We start from the raw sequence: 18,689 nt of genomic DNA, 5'->3' as shown, positions 1-18,689 counted from the left end.
TTTTTTTTTTTTAATTTTCCAATACTCAAACTCAGTATATATGTTCATATACGCATATCAACATCCATGAAACCAAAGTGATGGACAGGAAATATAACCACATGCACCGTGCGCGTGCACGCGTGAGGAAAGGGAAATGCCGTGGCGTGACAGTCGCCCGTAAAACATGGAAGACGTAAACAACAAAACACGACAAACGGCTGTGGAAATACAGATTACGGCGACATTAAACATTTGGGAGGCAAGTGACGTCGATTTTTAATGGCTTCATCCTCGAGAGAAGGCGATGGAACCGAAGGGGGCGTCGAGTGGAGACACATCGGCGCAGCCTCGGAGCTTTCAGGCAAGAAATGTCGCCTCATGTATTCGTCCCTCGGCCGGCAGTCGGACGTGTGCCTCTTCTTCGTCAAGGGGGAGTTCTTCGCCATGGATGCCCGCTGTGCACACTCCGGTAAAATAAAAAAATAAATAAATAAAAAAACCTCGTTTTCTAAGCCCCACCGTGGTTAGAGCGGGGTAGTCATGCTATGCTTTCCTTTTCCCGTTGCCAAAACGGATTTCAAAGTAAAATATGACGTTTCGGCGAGACATTAGACGTTATTAAACGGTCATTTCCATTTTAATACAGTTCATTAAAATGCACTCCACTCTGACAGACGGCGGACCACATTATGACATAAGACACCACGAGTGTTATTTCATTCTGATGTGACATTTCAAAGTAAAATCTCCTTGAAATCATCTGTATGTCGAAATGCTTCACAGCAATTCAGAATTAAAGTCCTCAAATAGGAGTAAAAAAAAAAAAAAATTCAACATCTCGGGCATCACTCTGTGTTGTCTTTTCTTTACATTACCAAAATTTTGTAGATGATTGATTGTTCCAGTAGTCTCCACAATGAAAACAACACAAGGCAAAGTGAATTAGAAAATACTGGTCATCATTTCGGTGTGAGCTGAAGGTCCAGTACAGTTTAAGTTTTACTACTTGCGCTAGTGATGGTTATTGGAAATAATAAAGCACTATGGTTGCCTGTGACCATCTCTTGTGTTTCTCAGGAGGTCCACTGTGTGAGGGGGACATTGAGGAGGCCGATGGACTTTTGCGGGTCTTCTGTCCGTGGCATGACTACGACTTTGACCTAAGGACCGGGAAGTCGGGGACATCATTGAAGGTCAGTGATGAAAGCGAGATGAGCCTAGAGCAAATTTTTTTCTGCATTGTTTGAACCCTATAAATGTTGCACATGCTCGATTATTATGCACGGAATTTTGGTGCATGACACATAAAAGCTTGCTAGGATGCACCTGAGGACAGCTGTCAGAAGTACTATTGATGGTCTGAAGTCTTCATTTTTCCACTGGTTCAGCAACATGTGCATGAAGTCAAGCTGGAGGACGGTGACGTGTACGTGAAGCATGCAAGCTGTCTCTCCTTGCAGCCGTTTCCTGTCCATCACAAGAGCTGAGCTTCAACCTTCTATACCCCTGGCCGGGATGCCAAGTTGCTGATTACGGGACGTCCTGCCGGTAGCGAGCACATTCGGGGCTTTTTATATTTATTTTCCCTGCAAAGCCCAGCCATCTGAAAGCATTGCTGAGCCTTATCTGTCAGTTGCTCAGACTTTGTACTTTGATTGCAAGTGAAGTCAGACAATGATGATATCAGGCTATTGTCTGAAGGAGACATCAGGACATTATTTCACATGGACAGACAAACCTTTTGTTAAACTTGAAGAAAAAAAAAACTTGAACAAAACTTGGAACTATATGCAGAAGAAAAATATTTTACTGTTCTCGACTGACACAAACTATGTGGATTCAAAATTGTTTTTCCAATTGATGATATGCGTTTATAGCTCTTATGTGGCCCGTAACTGCCTCAGCTACCTAATACTGAGGTTAGAGTTTATTCTGGGTGAGTGTGTGTGTACCCATCAATCCTTGGAGTGTGGGTGAGCTGGAAACTATCCCTGCTAACTTTTGGGGTAGAGTTGAGTTAGACCCTGGACTAGTCGCCAGTTAATCACAGCGCATATTGATATATGGTCATTCAGAGTCTTTATTGATCCGAATATGCATGTTTTGTTGCATTCACATTAAACTGAAGATGTATGAGTGTATCATGCATTGCTCTAGAGCAGGTGGTAATCTTCATTGTGATTTTACGAGCAAATAATTTGCACGATTATTATTAAAAGGACAAACACCTGTGTGTATTTTATCTTTCAGATAAAATAAATGATTTGATATGTGATGAATGGACATTTGCTGTAACTGGGACCGTCTCTGTACTTACAGGTACAATGATCACACTACTCACTTATTAGCTTTTACTGAAAGACCAGTGGCCTTTACAGAAGTCATGCACTGACGTCGCAAAGCGATATGTCCCCTTCAAAACTGGCCAAGATAAGGGTCTGTGTCATTGAAAATTGACTTTTTAAAAGATTTTCGCCGTTCTACTGATGCAGTGAGATGGAAGGCTGGTGTGAAAGGCGCCACAGGAAGATTCTCAACATCAAATGAATCATTGACTGAAGAAATATTTGTTTTTCTAGCTGTGTGTGTGCGTGTGTAATTTTGTTGAATCCGTAGCAGCGGGTGCTGTTGCTATATTTTTTGTAAGCTCCATTTCCTGGCAGCGGCACAGCCGCCCAGTCACGTAGGTGTTGGTGCCTTTGCTCCATGATGGGAAATTTTATTAGGATCATAATTTTACTGGTTAAACCTCACTTGAGTGCACATTTGAAGTCTTGCAATGGGCTTTATTACTCATCACCCTGATGGGTACTCACAACAGACATGGTGTTTAATTTTGTGTGTAGAACAAAAGTGATTTTAATACATTTTAGTTTCTTTTTTTTATTGCCTTTCACAACGTTTTTAAGCCAGGCAACCCTTTCTGTATCCTGACAGTAAACCCAGCTAGTGTTGGTGCATTCTGTCCTGTAATTTTCTATTGAAGAAATAAAATAGTGTTTTAAATTTGACACACCACAGAGAAGAGTATCGTTAAAAAGGCCGCCAAATTGAAATGAAATGGCCAAGTATATAACATTTTGAAAATTGTGAGAAATTCAAGCCGTTGTTTGCATGCTTAAACACTTTGGCCGTGTCTACTGAATGTGCTAAAACCACACCCCGCTAAACTCTCAATCCAGTACCTCTACTTCTGCCATCTTTCTTATGCCTACACTTCCCTACATGTTTGAGCCTCCAATGTATATCTTAAAGCCTCTTGTCTTGATGAATGTCTTGAATGCAGCCCACTGAGTCCTCATGGGGGCTTTCCAAACCTTGACGATAAGTACTAGCCACCAGCTAGCTTGCTAACTACCAGGCTCCCCATAGACAGTGTCAATTCCTCGCTTAGTGTTTTGCAAATGTGTAGGTCCAAACAGCAGACACTTCAGGTAAAGTCAACTGTGTTAATTAAACATAGCAGGTTAAAGTTGGGAAAGGTTCAGTGCATTATATATTTAATTTAATATTGAATTACAAAATAAAGTACTGTTTTCATATCCATAGCACGTAAGCAAACGATGGCGAACTCTCATATATGTTATTTTTTGAATGTGACAAACTCCAAACTTCATCAAAAACATTTATTTACAGTCTCTTAATCATACAAAGTTTACACAATACACCATTTACACTTGAAAAGTGACTGCTGTCACAATGCTAGCGTTCATGCTATCAAAGCTGCAACTCAAGGTGGCTTTCTGCAAGCAGAGTGGCATGTGCATTTTTTTTTCACTTGGAAGTAGTGGGAAAATGTTCAAGGATGACTTCTGGAATAAATTATGATCTCTCTGAGACCAACTGTACTGTGAAGAAGATTATATATTGCGTACAGTATGTACTCTAGTTACTTCAAGCATGTTGGATCTCATTCATTCAAAAAACATTTGGTGTTTTGTCATGTCACAGGTCTGATATTACCTCCGGTGGAAAATTGCCAGAAAAAAACTATTGTGACTGCTGGAAAGATCTGAAACTACCATGGCCATTTATGTGTCAGGGATTTTATTTTAAAAAAGTGTAAATAGCCTTTTAGATAAAATCTGTTTTCATTGTGTAATGTGGCCTGATTACCTAAGAGAACAGTGGAAGAGCAAGTAAACCTATGCCGGCGAGCATGTGTAGAATTCCAGAAAGTTTGCTCAGATTCCTATTCTCAAAGCTAAGATTTCTACATCGTCCAAAAGCTGAAGACATTACCCGTGATTTGTCAGGCTAACATTTGACAACGCTCAGCCAAGTGAAAATGTTATTACGATAAAGGCCCTTCCCACTGAGATCAACATTTTCTTTCCACACAGAATACATCTTGTTTTTGTGTGCTTTGTCTGTTGGAATGGGGCTTAAAGTCGCATCTTATTCATCCCCAAAACGCTGCAAATGTTTTGCCTCTTAAGTGTCCTTGTATGTTCCAAGTAACAATTTGAGCAGCACGCTTTACTTTCCCATGCGAGGCCTTGGCCAGGCTATTATTATTGTTACATTGTCGCTCAAACTCCCCCTGATAGATTCTCATGAATAAGCCGCCGCTGCTGTCAAAGCATTCTTCCAGCTTGCATGTGCAACCACTTGTTGTCAAGCCTCTTGCGATGGACTGCGAAGACCCCAATTACTTCACTTTTTCCTCCTTGACCAAACATTTCATCCATCACTCGCTCTTCTTTCTACGGATGTCTGTGCAGGTCTAACGTTTCCTCCAGTTGCTCTGCAGATGTTTGACGTCATGATGACCTGACAGACTGTTGCTATAGCTCCTGGGTTCAATTATCAATCCACCCAAGAATCATGTTTTTGGGGATGTGAGAGAAATCAAGAACATGCAAACTCCCCGCAGAGATGTTCCAATGGAAATTCAAACCCGGATCACCTGACTGACTGTCAGCGTGACCGTTAGACAAGTGACAAGTACCCATTTGATTTTTAACCTCAGAAATGTGACACTGTTTATACGTCACGTCATAATTCTTTCATGCAAACTACTTGGAAGAAAGCTGGTGCCATTGTGATGGTAACAGCTTAATCTGCTTGCTTTAATTACTTTTTTGTCTCCAAAATTGAGTGTGTTTGTCTTTTAATGAACGTCTGTGTCATATTTCTGTAATGGCTCCCAAAGGAATGCACGGTTTATTTTCAAATTAACTGCACAAATGTGTTTACGTCTCAGCCTGTCCCGGTTTCCCCACGGAACACCGTCGCCCTTGGCTGTTTTTTCAGATTAGTTCAGCATGGAGGGGTTATCTCACTATTGGGGCTGCGAATGCTCTCAAACAAGTTTTGAAGTATAAATTATGACAATAATTAAAGGTACACTTAATGTACTGTATACAGAGTTACAGGAACATGTTAAACTATTGTGACTGTCTGTAAGAATCATGCTCAGGGCTGTCTAAATGTGTTTGAAACCTGAACGTTAAGTGTAAAAGGAAGCAAGATTAGAAGTAATAGTACAAGAAATTTAATTCCCTTAAAAGTGGCTGTCTGAACAGGAAAACAATTGAGAAAAACTAATGACCTCTTGATACACGTAACTCTTCACACATTGGCATTAAAGTTAACTGTTGAACCCAACTGTTGAACTCAGTTGCTAACCAAAACAGCAGCACCTACCCAAAGTATGTGACTGTTGAACTGTAAACAATTTGTCTGTGCCGTATTGAACGTGATTTTATGTTTAGTAACAGAGTCCAGTAGACTCTGACATGTGACTCGCCGCAAAGTTGCGTGCATGTACGTTTGTTCTGGAGAGCTGTGTGTCTTATTGAATATTCTTCCCAAAATGTGGTTTTACAATTAACGGTCTCCTATCAAACAGACGTCCACCCACAGTGCAGTCGAGTAATTTAGAGCCCAAAATGAGCAATTTCTGCTCCCCCTCACCACACCACTGGCCATATAAGAGTTGCCGCTTCAATTATCAACAGTGTTTTTTTGTTGGGTATTTCAGTTAAAAAAAAAAAAAACCCACAGAGCTCCTATAGTTGCATTGTACGATGTTCTCATTGCACAAATCAATGACAAACGCAGGACTATTGAATAAAAATGAAATATTGACCCCAGGATTTACCGTTTTTAGGTGACATCAGCAAATATGTCAAGTCATGCCATTCTTCACTTGGTGATGCCAGTTTGCTTTGGTATGGTATTTGTATTGCTGAATTTCAGCAGACGAAGTAGCGTATCCATGCACAACATTAAGATAATGTCTGAAAACGTCTTCTGTTACATGATGGACTGTACAGTCGGTCTCTTTTGATTCTCTCAGTTTGAAGAGAAAGGGCTCAGTGTCGGCAACTTTTAGAGACGTTCATTGGAAAACAGTTTTTACATGGCTGGGTGCCACCACCATAAACAGTTTGCTTTTGATTCAGTCAATGCTAAAAAAAAAAAAAAAAAAAACTAGAAAAAATAATAATACCACAGAATACCACAAATTAGACCTATTAAATGTACATTCTCAAAAGTCACATACGACTTTCAGACATAAAATGTGACCAGAGCTTTTTGAATCATGCCAGTTACTGCTTTTCATATAGCCACAAGATGCATGTCTTTCAGAAGGGATGGTAAAAAAAAGAAGAAAACAAAAAGAAAAATAATATAGCAAACCCTTCAAGTCAGTATACGATTATTGGATATGTTCAGCCAGGCTCAATGTTTTGCTGTCTGAGTTTGGTGTTTTCCACAGTAGAGAGGAAGTTCTTTGAGGAGAATGTCAGGTTTTACTCCCACAACAGGAGTAGCCTCGAGTGAAGGTCTAGAAATGACATCACAACAGAGTATATTAGTATCAGAGTTAGTCTGGTTTGACTCCCGATGGGAATACATTTTCCTTGAAACCTACCTCTTGACTCTATCATTGGAGTTGTTGCGTGCGCACAACCGTCCTCCTCCTGCTTGTAGTGACAACCCTACGACCCTGGGTCCTGCCCTGTTGCTCGGAGGGATAGGCCATCACTCGAGTGGATGACCTCTGCACCTGCATGCCTTCCATCTCCCTCATGTCCCTCGCCATCTGTGACAGTGTCTGTCCCGGGTTGGTCTGCAGACGCTGGAAGAGGCTTTCCCTGTTGATTTTCCTCTCTGGACAGCTGAAAGTCAAAGCCACTCCTGAGTCGGACTTCATCTCTCTGGAGAAACCGTCCGAGGTGCCGTCAAAGCAGCGGCCGATGGCGATTTCTTTAGCAACCCTGGGATTTTGATCTGTGACTGTGTAGATGCCGTAATTATGTCCCAGAGGATCCACTGGGGCTAACATAGTGAAGGCGTGAGAGTCGTTGTTTTGCGCAACTGGGGGGTGTTTGATGAGGTACTCCTGTAGTAGGCTGTTGGTTGCGATCTTGCGACAGTTGCCTTGTGGAATGATCGAGATGAGGGATCTATCCACCTCAGCTTGATCAAACAACATGCCGCTGCATTTGAACTCAACGCAAGCTGCTGAAGTGTTGGCCTCTCGCATGTCCCGAGTGCTGCGTATATCTCGGATGCCATACAGTTTGTCTATTGTCTCTGGGTGTGACCCTCCCAGGTTTCTCGACCTGACCATCACTTCCTTTTGTCCGTGGACCTTAACTTTGATAAAACATGCTCTGAACTCCTGAGGGTTAGGCCACCACGAGAGGTAGTCCCCTGTCCAGGTTGTCAGATCCGTTTCCTCAAAGGGTACGACGTTGTATTCATACTTGTCCTTCTCCACTCTAAAGAATCTGAAGTGATTCGAATCAACAGGTGCATTTTCGCAGGCTATTAAATTCTGATATGGATATATGGGCCCGTTGGTTTCATCGAGATTATTTTGGTTGGGCTTTGCCAAATTGATTCTGAAAGCTGTTTTCTTCAGAGCTGGATCTTCATGGTCTGAGCGCTGGTAGTCTATCTTATCCAGATATGGCTGAGACACACCGATGATGTTTGGATTCATCTTCGGGGAGGAAGGAGCTGCTTCCAGTTCCTCACCACCCATCATTGCTGTTACATATGCGGTATAAGCATCAGGCCTCTGAGCGTCACAGAAGGCCGGCAAACAGGCCCCGTTGTGGCCGGTTATGACACTGTCAAAGCGGCCCCATGCCCTTGGGTTGGAGGAATATCCGGGTTTGGGTTCAAGGTTGATTAAGCTGATCACGACGCCTTCTAGCTGTTCAACAGGGAGGAACTTGTCACTCATGTAAGCACGGACTTTGACGTAGCAGCGTCTGTTTTCAGGCACATCCAAATTGAAGAGTCTCCGCTCTCTAATCTCCATGTTGCCTATGAGAAAGGTGCGCTCCTCGCGCTTGCTCCGCCCATGCCCACCCGTAGTTGTTGTGCTAGAGAAATCGCCTTCCTCCTCCCAGACTCCGGTGTCGGGATTTAAAGACCATAGTTTCATTTTGGGGATGTGCTCTTGCATTTTGACATGCTGCGTGTCAAGAAGGACTTGGACTGCTCCGGCCCCGAGTACCTCCTTGTTGCTCTCGTCACGGAAGTCGACAGAGAACATGCCATAGGTCCTCAAAGGGAGCATATCACCCTCAGAGTCCACAAAATTGAGGTCGCCAGGGGTGGCAGGAGCTGTGGTGATGTTTCTTGGGTCTATGAAAGTGACACTGGCTTTTACGGTTCCCTCATAAACCTCTCCATTGTCTTTGTGGAAGGAATTGGCTGGAATGACCAGCTGCCCAATCGGGTCTTCCCCTTTCATTTCTCCCAGGTTGATAGCATTGGTCTCACCAGAATCAATATCAATTGGAGCCTGCTTCCTCATGACCTTCACGTCATGGTAGATTGATCCACCTTTCTTGTCCAAAATGAACACCTTCGGAGTGTCAATGAATTTCTGAGTGGGGTCAACAAAATTCACCACCAATCTCTGTGTGTCAGGAATAACCTGTATGGTGAAACCTCCCTGGTATCCAGTGGTGCCTGCCCTCTCTTTGCCAATGTAGATGTGACCAAATCGCAGTGGCTCACCATTGTCAGCTGTGACCACTCTGCCTCGCACGAGCACAGTTGGCTGCACACACTTCTGACAGCTGCACTGCGATACGGACCGTATTGGAAGGCTGTAGCTCCCGCAGTCAATGGTCCGACTTTCCATCGCTTGGACACCACAACAAAACCCGGCGCCATCTCTGCAGCGCATATCAAAGTCAAGAGAGCCGGCACATTTGTTATGAGGGCAGCGGCCAGCGTTGTAAAACTTGGAGTTCGTCCCGGGTTGTACGCAGTCCAGCGGCAGTCGGATCAGATGTGCCTCAGGAGTGGAATTGCATGCTGGAGCTCCTTTTGCTGTGGATTTGCGATAAACCAGAGTAAGTTATGCTGATACGACACATAAAAATGATCAATTGGGGACGCATTACTACTTGTTCTCAACGCACACAAAATTCCCCGCACAAAAACAACATCTGAAACTGCGTCTTGTGCACAACTGCTCTGCAGAGGCGTAGCACCGTCAACAAAGTTTTGAGGGGCGCAATATTTTGAGAGGGGAAATACTGTAATTTAAGTTGAAGTGTCATCATTTTAAAAATCCGATTTTAGCGTCGCAGTCGATTTTTCGAAATAACCTCTCTTCATTTCACAACCTCTAAGCATTTGAGTCGTTTGCAACTTGAGGTCTCCAGGGTCTGAAAATGGTAATTGTTTTTTTTTCCCTCAGAATGACATTTGCATTATGCGTGTGTGTAAATGAATAAAGTGTCGCACAACGTTTGGAACCAATGAGATGTGGCTGAATTAATACACGCTGATTTATTTTTGGCTCACTTCCGCATTGCTGGCCACGAGGGAAAAATACGGTGCCCTCAGTGGACAGTATCCTCGCCTCACTCCCCATCCCCTAAGTAGTCTGGTAAATGTAGGCAGCAGGGGCCATGTGGCATAGCTTGATGACCAACAGTACTCAAAGCTTGATAATAAATTGTGCCAAGTCTGCAAAGTATGGGTGATTAAATTCTACAATATACAGTGCACAATATTGAAAGAAATGGCCCTGCACACTCAGAGAACCTCAAGCCATAATAACTTGCTTGCGCTTTAATCGTGTTTGCTAATTCTAAACCAGCGTTTCCCGACATTTATTGAGCTATGGCACATATTTGACAATAGAAAAATAAGTTGGAAGAATGAAAGAATAATGATCTCTTCCCCATTCCCATTTACTTACTCATTGGGAAATCTGGGCCTGTTTATTTGAACACAAAGCAGATATATTTACAGGAAGTGCAAGAAAGACACAAGGAGATTTTAAATAATAATTTTCTGACCAGTTATGTGGCCGGCTCATTTCCTGCAGCACATTCGACGATCCCTCGTAGCACACCAATGTGTCATCGCACAGTGGTTGGGAATCACTGTTCAAAACTAAGAAGCGCCTGGAGGATACTGTATGTGCAAAGCGCAATCCCATTACAACGCATACTTGTGTGACTCTCCACAGACAAAGGGATTTATAGTCGAGCTTGCATTTCACCTCCACCTTGGCCGCTTTGTGAGCATTTATCATTAGTAGAACCAGCGTCGCTTTTTAAAATGGGTAGACGTAATGAAAGAAAAGGATTGAACTCCAGCCAGACTGTGTGCTTATTTTTCCCTGTATCCCCCCTCAAAATGAAATAGCCCGTAAAATATCCCCACCCCCCTCTCTCAAAATGTGTGTTTTTCGTCCTCTTAATGCATGGACACGGCTCACAGATGAGGTCTAAAGCTTGGGGTCACTTCCTCTTCAACTGTAATATTCCGTCTCTAAAGACCTGGAATGAATTCTGCTTTTGCTTGATCCTGTGAAGGATTTAGAGTAAATTTGTGGAGTCAGACAGATCGTCAAGTTTATCGCACCACTGTGCATTGACAAAAAAGGGAGTATTATCAGTCGGATGCTGGTTTTGGCTGCGTTTATGTGTTGGGAAAAGAAACACACAGTAGCTCGGGTATGATGGATATTCAAGACTTACCAATGACGGTGAGGGATGCTGGGGAGGACTTAATGCTGCCTGCAGAGCTGCTGGTTTTGCAATAATACTGTCCAGCCTGCTCTGGCTTTAGATCTTTCAGTACAAGCTCCTCCTGGTACTTGTACACTTTTCTGTCCAGCAGAGTGCCATTGTGGTACCTTGACCATACAGAAATGCAAAGTGAAGAATAATATTCCTTCAAACACAATGTAAGGCATTGCAAAACATGCATTAATACAATACAATACAATACAATTTTATTTGTATAGTGCATTTCCCAACAGCTAGAGCTGTAACAAAGCACTTTACATACAAAGAACAAAATGGCCGTGTCAATAAATTAATATAAAACACCATATACCATGGACACCGGAAAAGAGCCAACATTTCAGGTCTCAGGTCAGATTAAAAGTCAGAGAATAGCAATAATTACATATACATCATAATATTCGTAAAATAATCATAATACTGTTATTATTATCATTTTCAAACTATTCATTTTCTACAAAGTTGAGTTCTACAATGGCAAAGAGTTACCATTAATGTGACAAGTAGGGCTGCAACTAATGATTATTTTGATAATCGATTCATCCGTCAACTTATTTTTTTAGATTCATTTATGTATTGGATAATTTTTTTCCGTCCCTTTATTCAAAAACAGAACTTTATTTCAAATTGACTGCAGAAGATGCACAAACATAAACGGATTTTGATTCGGTTACTGCTTTGGTTGGTTTTGTGTTTTCCAAAGTAAAAGCAGATGTTGCACATTTCTTATTTTGATTAAACACATTCAGTCTGCTTTCATGGAGGACTACAGAAATCTGAGAATATTTACTCTTGAGAGGATGAAATGTACAATTTTAAGTTAAACAAGGTCTCTTAACAATTAATCGATCATTCACAACGATTAGCTGCAACCAATTAATTGTTGCAGCTATGATAACAAGCCACGCAATAATAATGTTTGATTTGAAAGAGGTGGACATGCCCGTGTAAAAGGGATCTTACATTAATAGGATGAGACAATATTTAGCCACTCCAAAGTAGAACGTTGCCTACAAGGTGTGTTTGTTGATGTGAGTGTCACGTTTCTATTCTGGTTTGCAAATGATGCACCACTGTAAGGCCATGCCATTGTGGACTGTCTATCGATTTTTTTTTTTCTTTAAAGGATGGTGTTTATTTGTGAAGAGGCATTTATTTAAGTGGATGACGCACCTGGCAACTAAATAAAGTGACATGGTGCCAATTCGAGCGGAGGCCGCCATTTGAGGAAATAAAGTAATAATGTGTTGGCACAGGTATTCAACTCACCAGTAGTATTTGTCAGGTGTTGGCGATCCGGTTGCCTTGCAACACAGCAGCACGCGACCACCCTCGTAACGCACCTTGTCCTCGGGGTGTTTCACAATGTAGGGCTTCTCTGGGGGGGGGGGAAGCAGGGAGCAGCAGAGCCTGAAAGACTGCTTTGAGAGCTCGTAACATTCACTTACATTACACATGAATCACACGTTTGGCTCTTTGGAGAATGACTTTTTAGAGGAATTTGGACTTTTTAAAGCAGCACGACGGGGTTTACTTTTATTTTGCTTTTTAGTAGTTTCCATGCAACCAAATAAGTGCAGCTGTGAAGTCTTATGAGCATGGGAATTGTACTTGATGGGCTTGTCAGCTTCCTTTTGAGAGTCCTTGAACCGTTGTGGAGAAATCAAAGGTATTTTATTCAAGTAGAAAATAGCACGACACCTTATACAGTATATAAGGCAGCTTTACTGTGTTTACTGTAGGAAATCAATTTTTTTTTCTTTTTTCTTAAACTTCCAATTTCTGTTCCACTAGCAATGCATTATACATAACTACACCATAAAGACAGTAGTCCATGGGTGAGCAACTTAAATGCTGCTCATACATACATGTTTTACATACAAAAATACATTCTCTATTTTTCATCAGTGCTACTGGGGGCCCACATAGGACCATGCACTTCCTAACCAGATGTATGACAAAAATGCTATTTTAAATATGGACAAAATACAAGCACACATGCACTAAATATATATGTCATTTTTTATCATAAATTTTTCAATGCATGTATGAAAGATCCACTATCCTAAACCAACAACAAAGGCTTTGAAGTAAAACAACAAAGTAACCACATACTGTCATTTTCTCCCAGCGCAAAGGACTCTCTTGCATAAAAATCCTAATTCAAGGTCGGCACAAAACTGGTGAACAAGTCACCAACATTAAATGCAAAAATTCATTTTGTAAATGTTATTCCCGCAAAAATCAACTCACTGAAAATTGTAATATCATTGGGGTGCTTCGTTTGTCCTGCATACTATTCAAATCCTGCAAAAGAAATTATTAAGTCTACTCACGTTATAATACAGGGCAGTATAAGACCCAGTGTAAGCGCGACAAAGACCTGTCTGCCATCTAGCGGTGATTGGCGAAATTACAACTTCAAACTACACTCGACCCCTGCTTATTCGCAGATTCAGTACTGAAGTTTGGAATTTTGAATGAATTTTTGGTGACAGCTGAGATAGACTCCAGTTCACCCACGATCCTAATGTAGGCAAGCACTATAACAATGAATGTATCTACTCACCAGCTGATCTGAGGACAGCCGACACCCAGGACAGGCCTGTGCTGTTACTGCTGGAGGAGACGGTAACGGGGGCAAACTTGTCCTTCCTGATGATGAGCGAAGTGACGTTGGACGAGCAGATTCCCTGCAACCTGAATTGGCCTTTGGCGTCCGTCCGGGCCCGGATGACTTTGGGACGACCGGCGAATGCCACCAAGGCCCCCGCCACAGGGACCCCCGTCACACTGTGGACGTCGCCATTCAGAACATGGCCATCACAAACGCAGCGGCCGCAGTTTTCATCGGGGTGGCCCTCGGCGCACACGCGCTGACATTTGACTATCGAGACAACGATGCGAGGTCAAAGACGAATACTGGCGGTCATCTCGAAATACGTCGGCGACCCGCATCGTACCTGGACATGAATTCTTGCCGCATTTTTGAGTTTCAACGGGGCGTCCGGTGCACTGTACCGTCTCTGAGGTCCTCACGCAAGTCCTCCTTCGGATCCTCCGACCCCCGCCGCATGTCACAGAGCAAGACCCCCAGCGACCCCACGGACCCCACTTGGCTGCACACGCACAAACGCACACAATTGGGAAACAATTACTTTTCCTCTTTTTTCCTTTTCCTCTTGAGGGATTATAATGTGTATCGTCAATTGCATTCAATTATTTTCATAATTGCTTGCTAGTTGCTACACTCCACGTGTCTATATGCTACTTTATAGTATTTCTCTCATTTTTGTAAGAATACGAAAAAGACAACTCTTAGTGTTTGGCGGACACTTGGGACTCGGTTGAGGTGGCGGACGAACAATTTGAAATTCACCATAATATTCTAAAGACAACACAGTTCAAAAAGATTGAAGAATTCATATTAAAATGGGAAAAGACTGGACGCAGTTTCTCAAAAAAAAATCCCTTCGTTGCTCTTTTTACTGAATACACTAACTCAGATGTGTAATATGCGAACACACACACACACACACATCTACACTTGAGAGGTCCTGAACGTGACCCTGCTAAAATCAGTAGAGCCTCCTGGAAAGTTAGAAATCCTCAGCCCCCAACATCAGTTTCACGAATCAACACTAAATTGGGTGGACATGCGTTTCATAACAGGATGCACAAAAACATCTAATGACCCATGTGGGAAAGTGAACAGGAAGTCAGTCATTTTGGTTTGAAGCAGCCATTTTCGGGAATTCCACAGCTCGTACTTTAACAAACTTACTTGAGGATTCATCGCATACCAAAAATATCACCAAAAGTGTTATACTGTGTACTGAAATAATGATCTCATTTCAATTTACCAGTACTCACAAATGTGTTGGCTTAGTGTGAAATCGGTCCGGTAGACAAAGCTATTACAGTATTTTGTTGTATGAATGGCAACAGGTGGATCAGGTTAATTGTAACCCCTGCCATCTAGTGTAACAGTATTTAATTGTTCTCCTTGTCACTATACGGTACTAGCAAAGACAGGACAAAACATTCAGTTGTGATTTTTTTTTTGCCTATGCCTAATCTAATCCGAGCAGAGGGTGGCATCGTAGTTTTATTTCGAGGATTTGAGTTGAAGTACGGAATGGGAGGTCCTATTCATTGCTGCTTATCACTTTAATTATGATCCAATTTATTGTTGTTGTTTTTTTTTTTAAGAAAACGTACATTTGAGACAGGCGTGTGCAACCAGGCGGAAATAACAAAACTAGCTCATCTTATTAGCGCCACAGATAGTAGCTAGGTCTAATGTTACAAAATGAAGGTTACGATCACCTGTACATGGAGGGGTTGAGCACTCCCTCCTCTCTGAATTGTGGCCCTGGCAGGCAGGAACCAAGAGCAAAGGCATTGGTTGCGTGCTCATGCATCTCCTCTGGCGGACCTGGATGCCCACATCGTTGCAAACTGTTGTCGTGCACGGACCCCACTCGCCCCATTCGCTCCAGAAACTCTGCTCTGAGCACCAAGAGGGAAGAAGAGCGGTGTTACAAGGGAGTAAACATGTACACTGCAGTGGTACCTTGACTTTGAAGATTAGTTTGTTCTGTGACCAACACAAAGCATAAAAAAAATTAAAAAAACTCACTTATAACTCAAGGTACCACTGCATTTGCAATTACTACTCCTGGACCTCGACTACCTGGTGGGCACTGAAAGCGGACGTGGTAGTTGGAGCAGGTGCGCCCGTAGGGTTGCTCCTTGTTGATGCACCAGAAACCCTTCTCCAGACTGGAGTGGACCACTTCTCCCGTGTCTGCCGCAGCCACCCAGTCTGTGGTGCGAGCCTCCATCGCCATGGGCCTCGAGCACACCCTCTCCCGGTAGTAGAAGCGGATGGCCTCAAGCCGCTCGTAATCACCGTTCCCACCAGGGTGGTCAATATTAAACCACGACGTCCACTCTGTCAGACCTGCAGCCAATCAAAAGGATACACTTAGAAATGAGGTTTAGAGTGAACGCAAAATTGACTCGTTGCATCTGTGGGTCAAAATCAAAGATGGATCTCAGACTTCATATAAGAAAAAAAGTCTGCTCATCTCATTTAGATTTAACACACCTCAGGGAGTCATTGTGAAGCAGATGAGGCCCGTAGTGCATTCAGCAGGAAAATGAGAGCACTCGACAATAAATGAATGCATTGGCAACCCATTCATGGAATGTAGCATATTCTTCAAAAACAGCGTAGACCTCCTCTCAAGGCCTAAAACATTTGTCACCTGTGAATCATTGAGTGGATGTCTACCGGCTGGGATCTTAATCACTAAAAGGAGCTCATGTTTATTTCAAATAGTAAGAACGTCTGGATCACAGATAGGAAAATGTAATAAACTCAAATTGCATCCTGATTAAAAGAGATTGTGTAGCTCAAGATGTCAAAATTTAATACACTGAACTTCCCTACAGGGTTTTAGATTACCATAATACTTTTTTTACATTTAAAGAATTAATAATAGTTAAAAAACAAACAACAAAAACTCCACTTACCTATGAACCAGCAAGTAGAATTCAAATACTGTTTACATTTTAATCCGGCAGATAAGTTTTGTTGTTGTTGTTGTTTTGCTAATTAATGTGCCAATCAAAATAACTGTTTGCATTTGATTCTCATTGTCATAGGAAATTATTACAGAAGTAGACATATATTTACGTTGGACTTTTGTCAGTCTTTAATCTTAAATGGATTTGGTATGGTAATTCACCACTTGAACAGCATTTTGGTGAGTACATGATGCTAACGCTAATGTTGCTAACAAATTAGCCACACAGGACGCCAGTAAAGGGCATGTGCATTAGGAAGTTAGGAGTTTGCCTCAGGTCTGAGTGAAACGTGCATGAAAGTTACATCTATTTTATTTACCTGCCTAATACCAGGTCCAAGTAGCTGTCTGTTATCTGAAAATTACATAACCATTTGTGTTTTTTGTCCAGTTGGAAGAATACCTAGTCTAGACAGTAGGCCTAGTTTGATGAAAAAGCTTGTGAACTACTGTATAGCAGCTTAGAAGTTTATCACAATTTAGGATGATTTTGTCCACTCTACTGCCATTTTCAACGCATGTACTACTGGAATCATGACGAAGACGGTGGTGGTTTTAGTGCAGCTGGTCATACATCTTTGTTGAGTGTGTTTTTGCAAGCCTAAAATCAAAGTATTCTGTGAATATATGCCTCAAGTCAAAGAAAATTTACAAATTGTATTTGTAGTGATGCCAAAAGATCCCAAATAGGGAAAGGTAGTCGTAGTCGTTACACAAAAGGAGACTATCCTCCCCTGTATTTTAATTGTATCTACTGAGATCTATGGCTTCCTCTCACATGCCAAAACAATGAAAAATCTAAAATCTAAATGTAAAAATGTAAAAATTAGTATGAATGTTTTTTTTCTGTGTTTGTTTTGTTTTTTGTCTATTTGTGTCTTGGAATTGGCTACCAGGCCAGATGTGTATATTTTGTATTTAGTTCCCTTCAATGTCTCTGTACCTGTCGTTCGCGTATCTACAAAACTGTTTGGGGTTGCTCTCCTGCTCCTGACTGATGTACTCTCCTTTCGAAATTCTGCAAACAGAAAGAATGTACTTTTGTTAGCAGTGCCACCATCAGGAACTTTCTTCTGGTTCATTTTTACACAGTCATCTGGTTGCTAACTAACAGGATATCACCTTGATGTGAAAAAAAAAACAAAAAAAAAACGTTTGCCCAGCCTTTTCAGGCTTCATAAATCGTAAATGTCATATCCCGTAACGGAAACATAAAGGTGCTAATGCACCATTTGTGAGCGTGTGTTTGTTCGTGTCTGTATAACTCGCTGTTCCAGTGGTGAGCATCACTTCCATTGGTTGATGGTTTTTATGGCTTCGCCTCAAGCCTTTCTTGCGATGCCAGCAGCGCATTAGTTTGATGGATTGAGGAAAGTGAGATGTCAGCGCCGGCGATCAAACGACTTTCTGGACTTATAACAGGCCAAAACGCAGCTACTGAAGAAAGACTGGATTCCGTTCTGGACTCGAGCAAGAATAACAAATGCGATCATTTACAGGTCATTAGCATGGCGTAAACAAGTGATTTGCTGAAAAATAAATGCTTTCATCTGATATCTGCGTTTGCTCGGCACAGTACGAGCGGCTTTTGTGCCCTTAAAGCAACCATATAGTAGACCTTACGACTGTATAGACATGCAACGTTTCAAAGTTACGAACGGTGTGCAATGAAGTAGTTTGTGCAGTGACGTTACTGTTGTCAAGCAGTACAAGAACGCACATCCAGTTACTGCTGTACTTAATGTTTTCAATTGTTTCGTATCATGGCCTGGTGGTGTTTAGCGTCGGGCAATTATAGACTACAACTGGTTCGGACTTACAAATTCATTTTACATTGTCACCAGTGGAACGGACCAAAGACCAGTGATCAGTGTTTTATGTCTGAAATATTTGTTCCGAATCATGTGCTTTCAAGTTTTTCACGATAGATTTAAGTTTTATTTCTATTATTTTGAATGGATTTTTTTTTTTTCTTCGAAAAGCAAAACTTCACAGAACAGAATGTATTGGACCTAAGGGGCTCCACTCTACTACAGTTTACAAAACAGTTTCTTCCAAGTCAAGCTTTCAGTTCTAGTCCAAACATTTT

The 18,689-nt window shown here is 42.0% G+C and overlaps 2 protein-coding genes across 2 annotated transcripts; one reads left to right on the top strand and one right to left on the bottom strand.

Annotated features, from left to right (window-relative positions):
- The first annotated feature begins 96 nt into the window (after window positions 1–96).
- LOC147138621 (Rieske domain-containing protein) lies at window positions 97–2,257 on the top strand. Its single transcript, XM_086047798.1, has 3 exons — window positions 97–451; window positions 1,060–1,175; window positions 1,371–2,257. The coding sequence occupies exons 1-3, from the start codon at window positions 262–264 to the stop codon at window positions 1,467–1,469; spliced, it is 405 nt and encodes a 134-aa protein (XP_085903924.1). The 5' UTR covers window positions 97–261; the 3' UTR covers window positions 1,470–2,257.
- Window positions 2,258–3,594: 1,337 nt separating this feature from the next.
- cilp2 (cartilage intermediate layer protein 2) lies at window positions 3,595–17,699 on the bottom strand. Its single transcript, XM_086047799.1, has 9 exons — window positions 17,544–17,699; window positions 15,703–15,972; window positions 15,336–15,518; window positions 13,970–14,125; window positions 13,576–13,893; window positions 12,276–12,384; window positions 10,959–11,116; window positions 6,866–9,291; window positions 3,595–6,778 (listed from the first exon to the last, which is right to left on the bottom strand). The coding sequence occupies exons 1-8, from the start codon at window positions 17,680–17,682 to the stop codon at window positions 6,878–6,880; spliced, it is 3,747 nt and encodes a 1,248-aa protein (XP_085903925.1). The 5' UTR covers window positions 17,683–17,699; the 3' UTR covers window positions 3,595–6,778; window positions 6,866–6,877.
- Window positions 17,700–18,689: the final 990 nt, after the last annotated feature.

The sequence above is a fragment of the Filicampus tigris genome, chromosome 12 (assembly GCF_054856515.1).
Source record: "Filicampus tigris isolate MCC_2025a chromosome 12, RoL_Ftig_1.0, whole genome shotgun sequence".
Classification (NCBI taxonomy): Eukaryota; Metazoa; Chordata; class Actinopteri; order Syngnathiformes; family Syngnathidae; genus Filicampus; species Filicampus tigris.
Note: the sequence above shows the minus strand (reverse complement) of the source record. Positions and strands in the feature narration are given on the sequence as shown.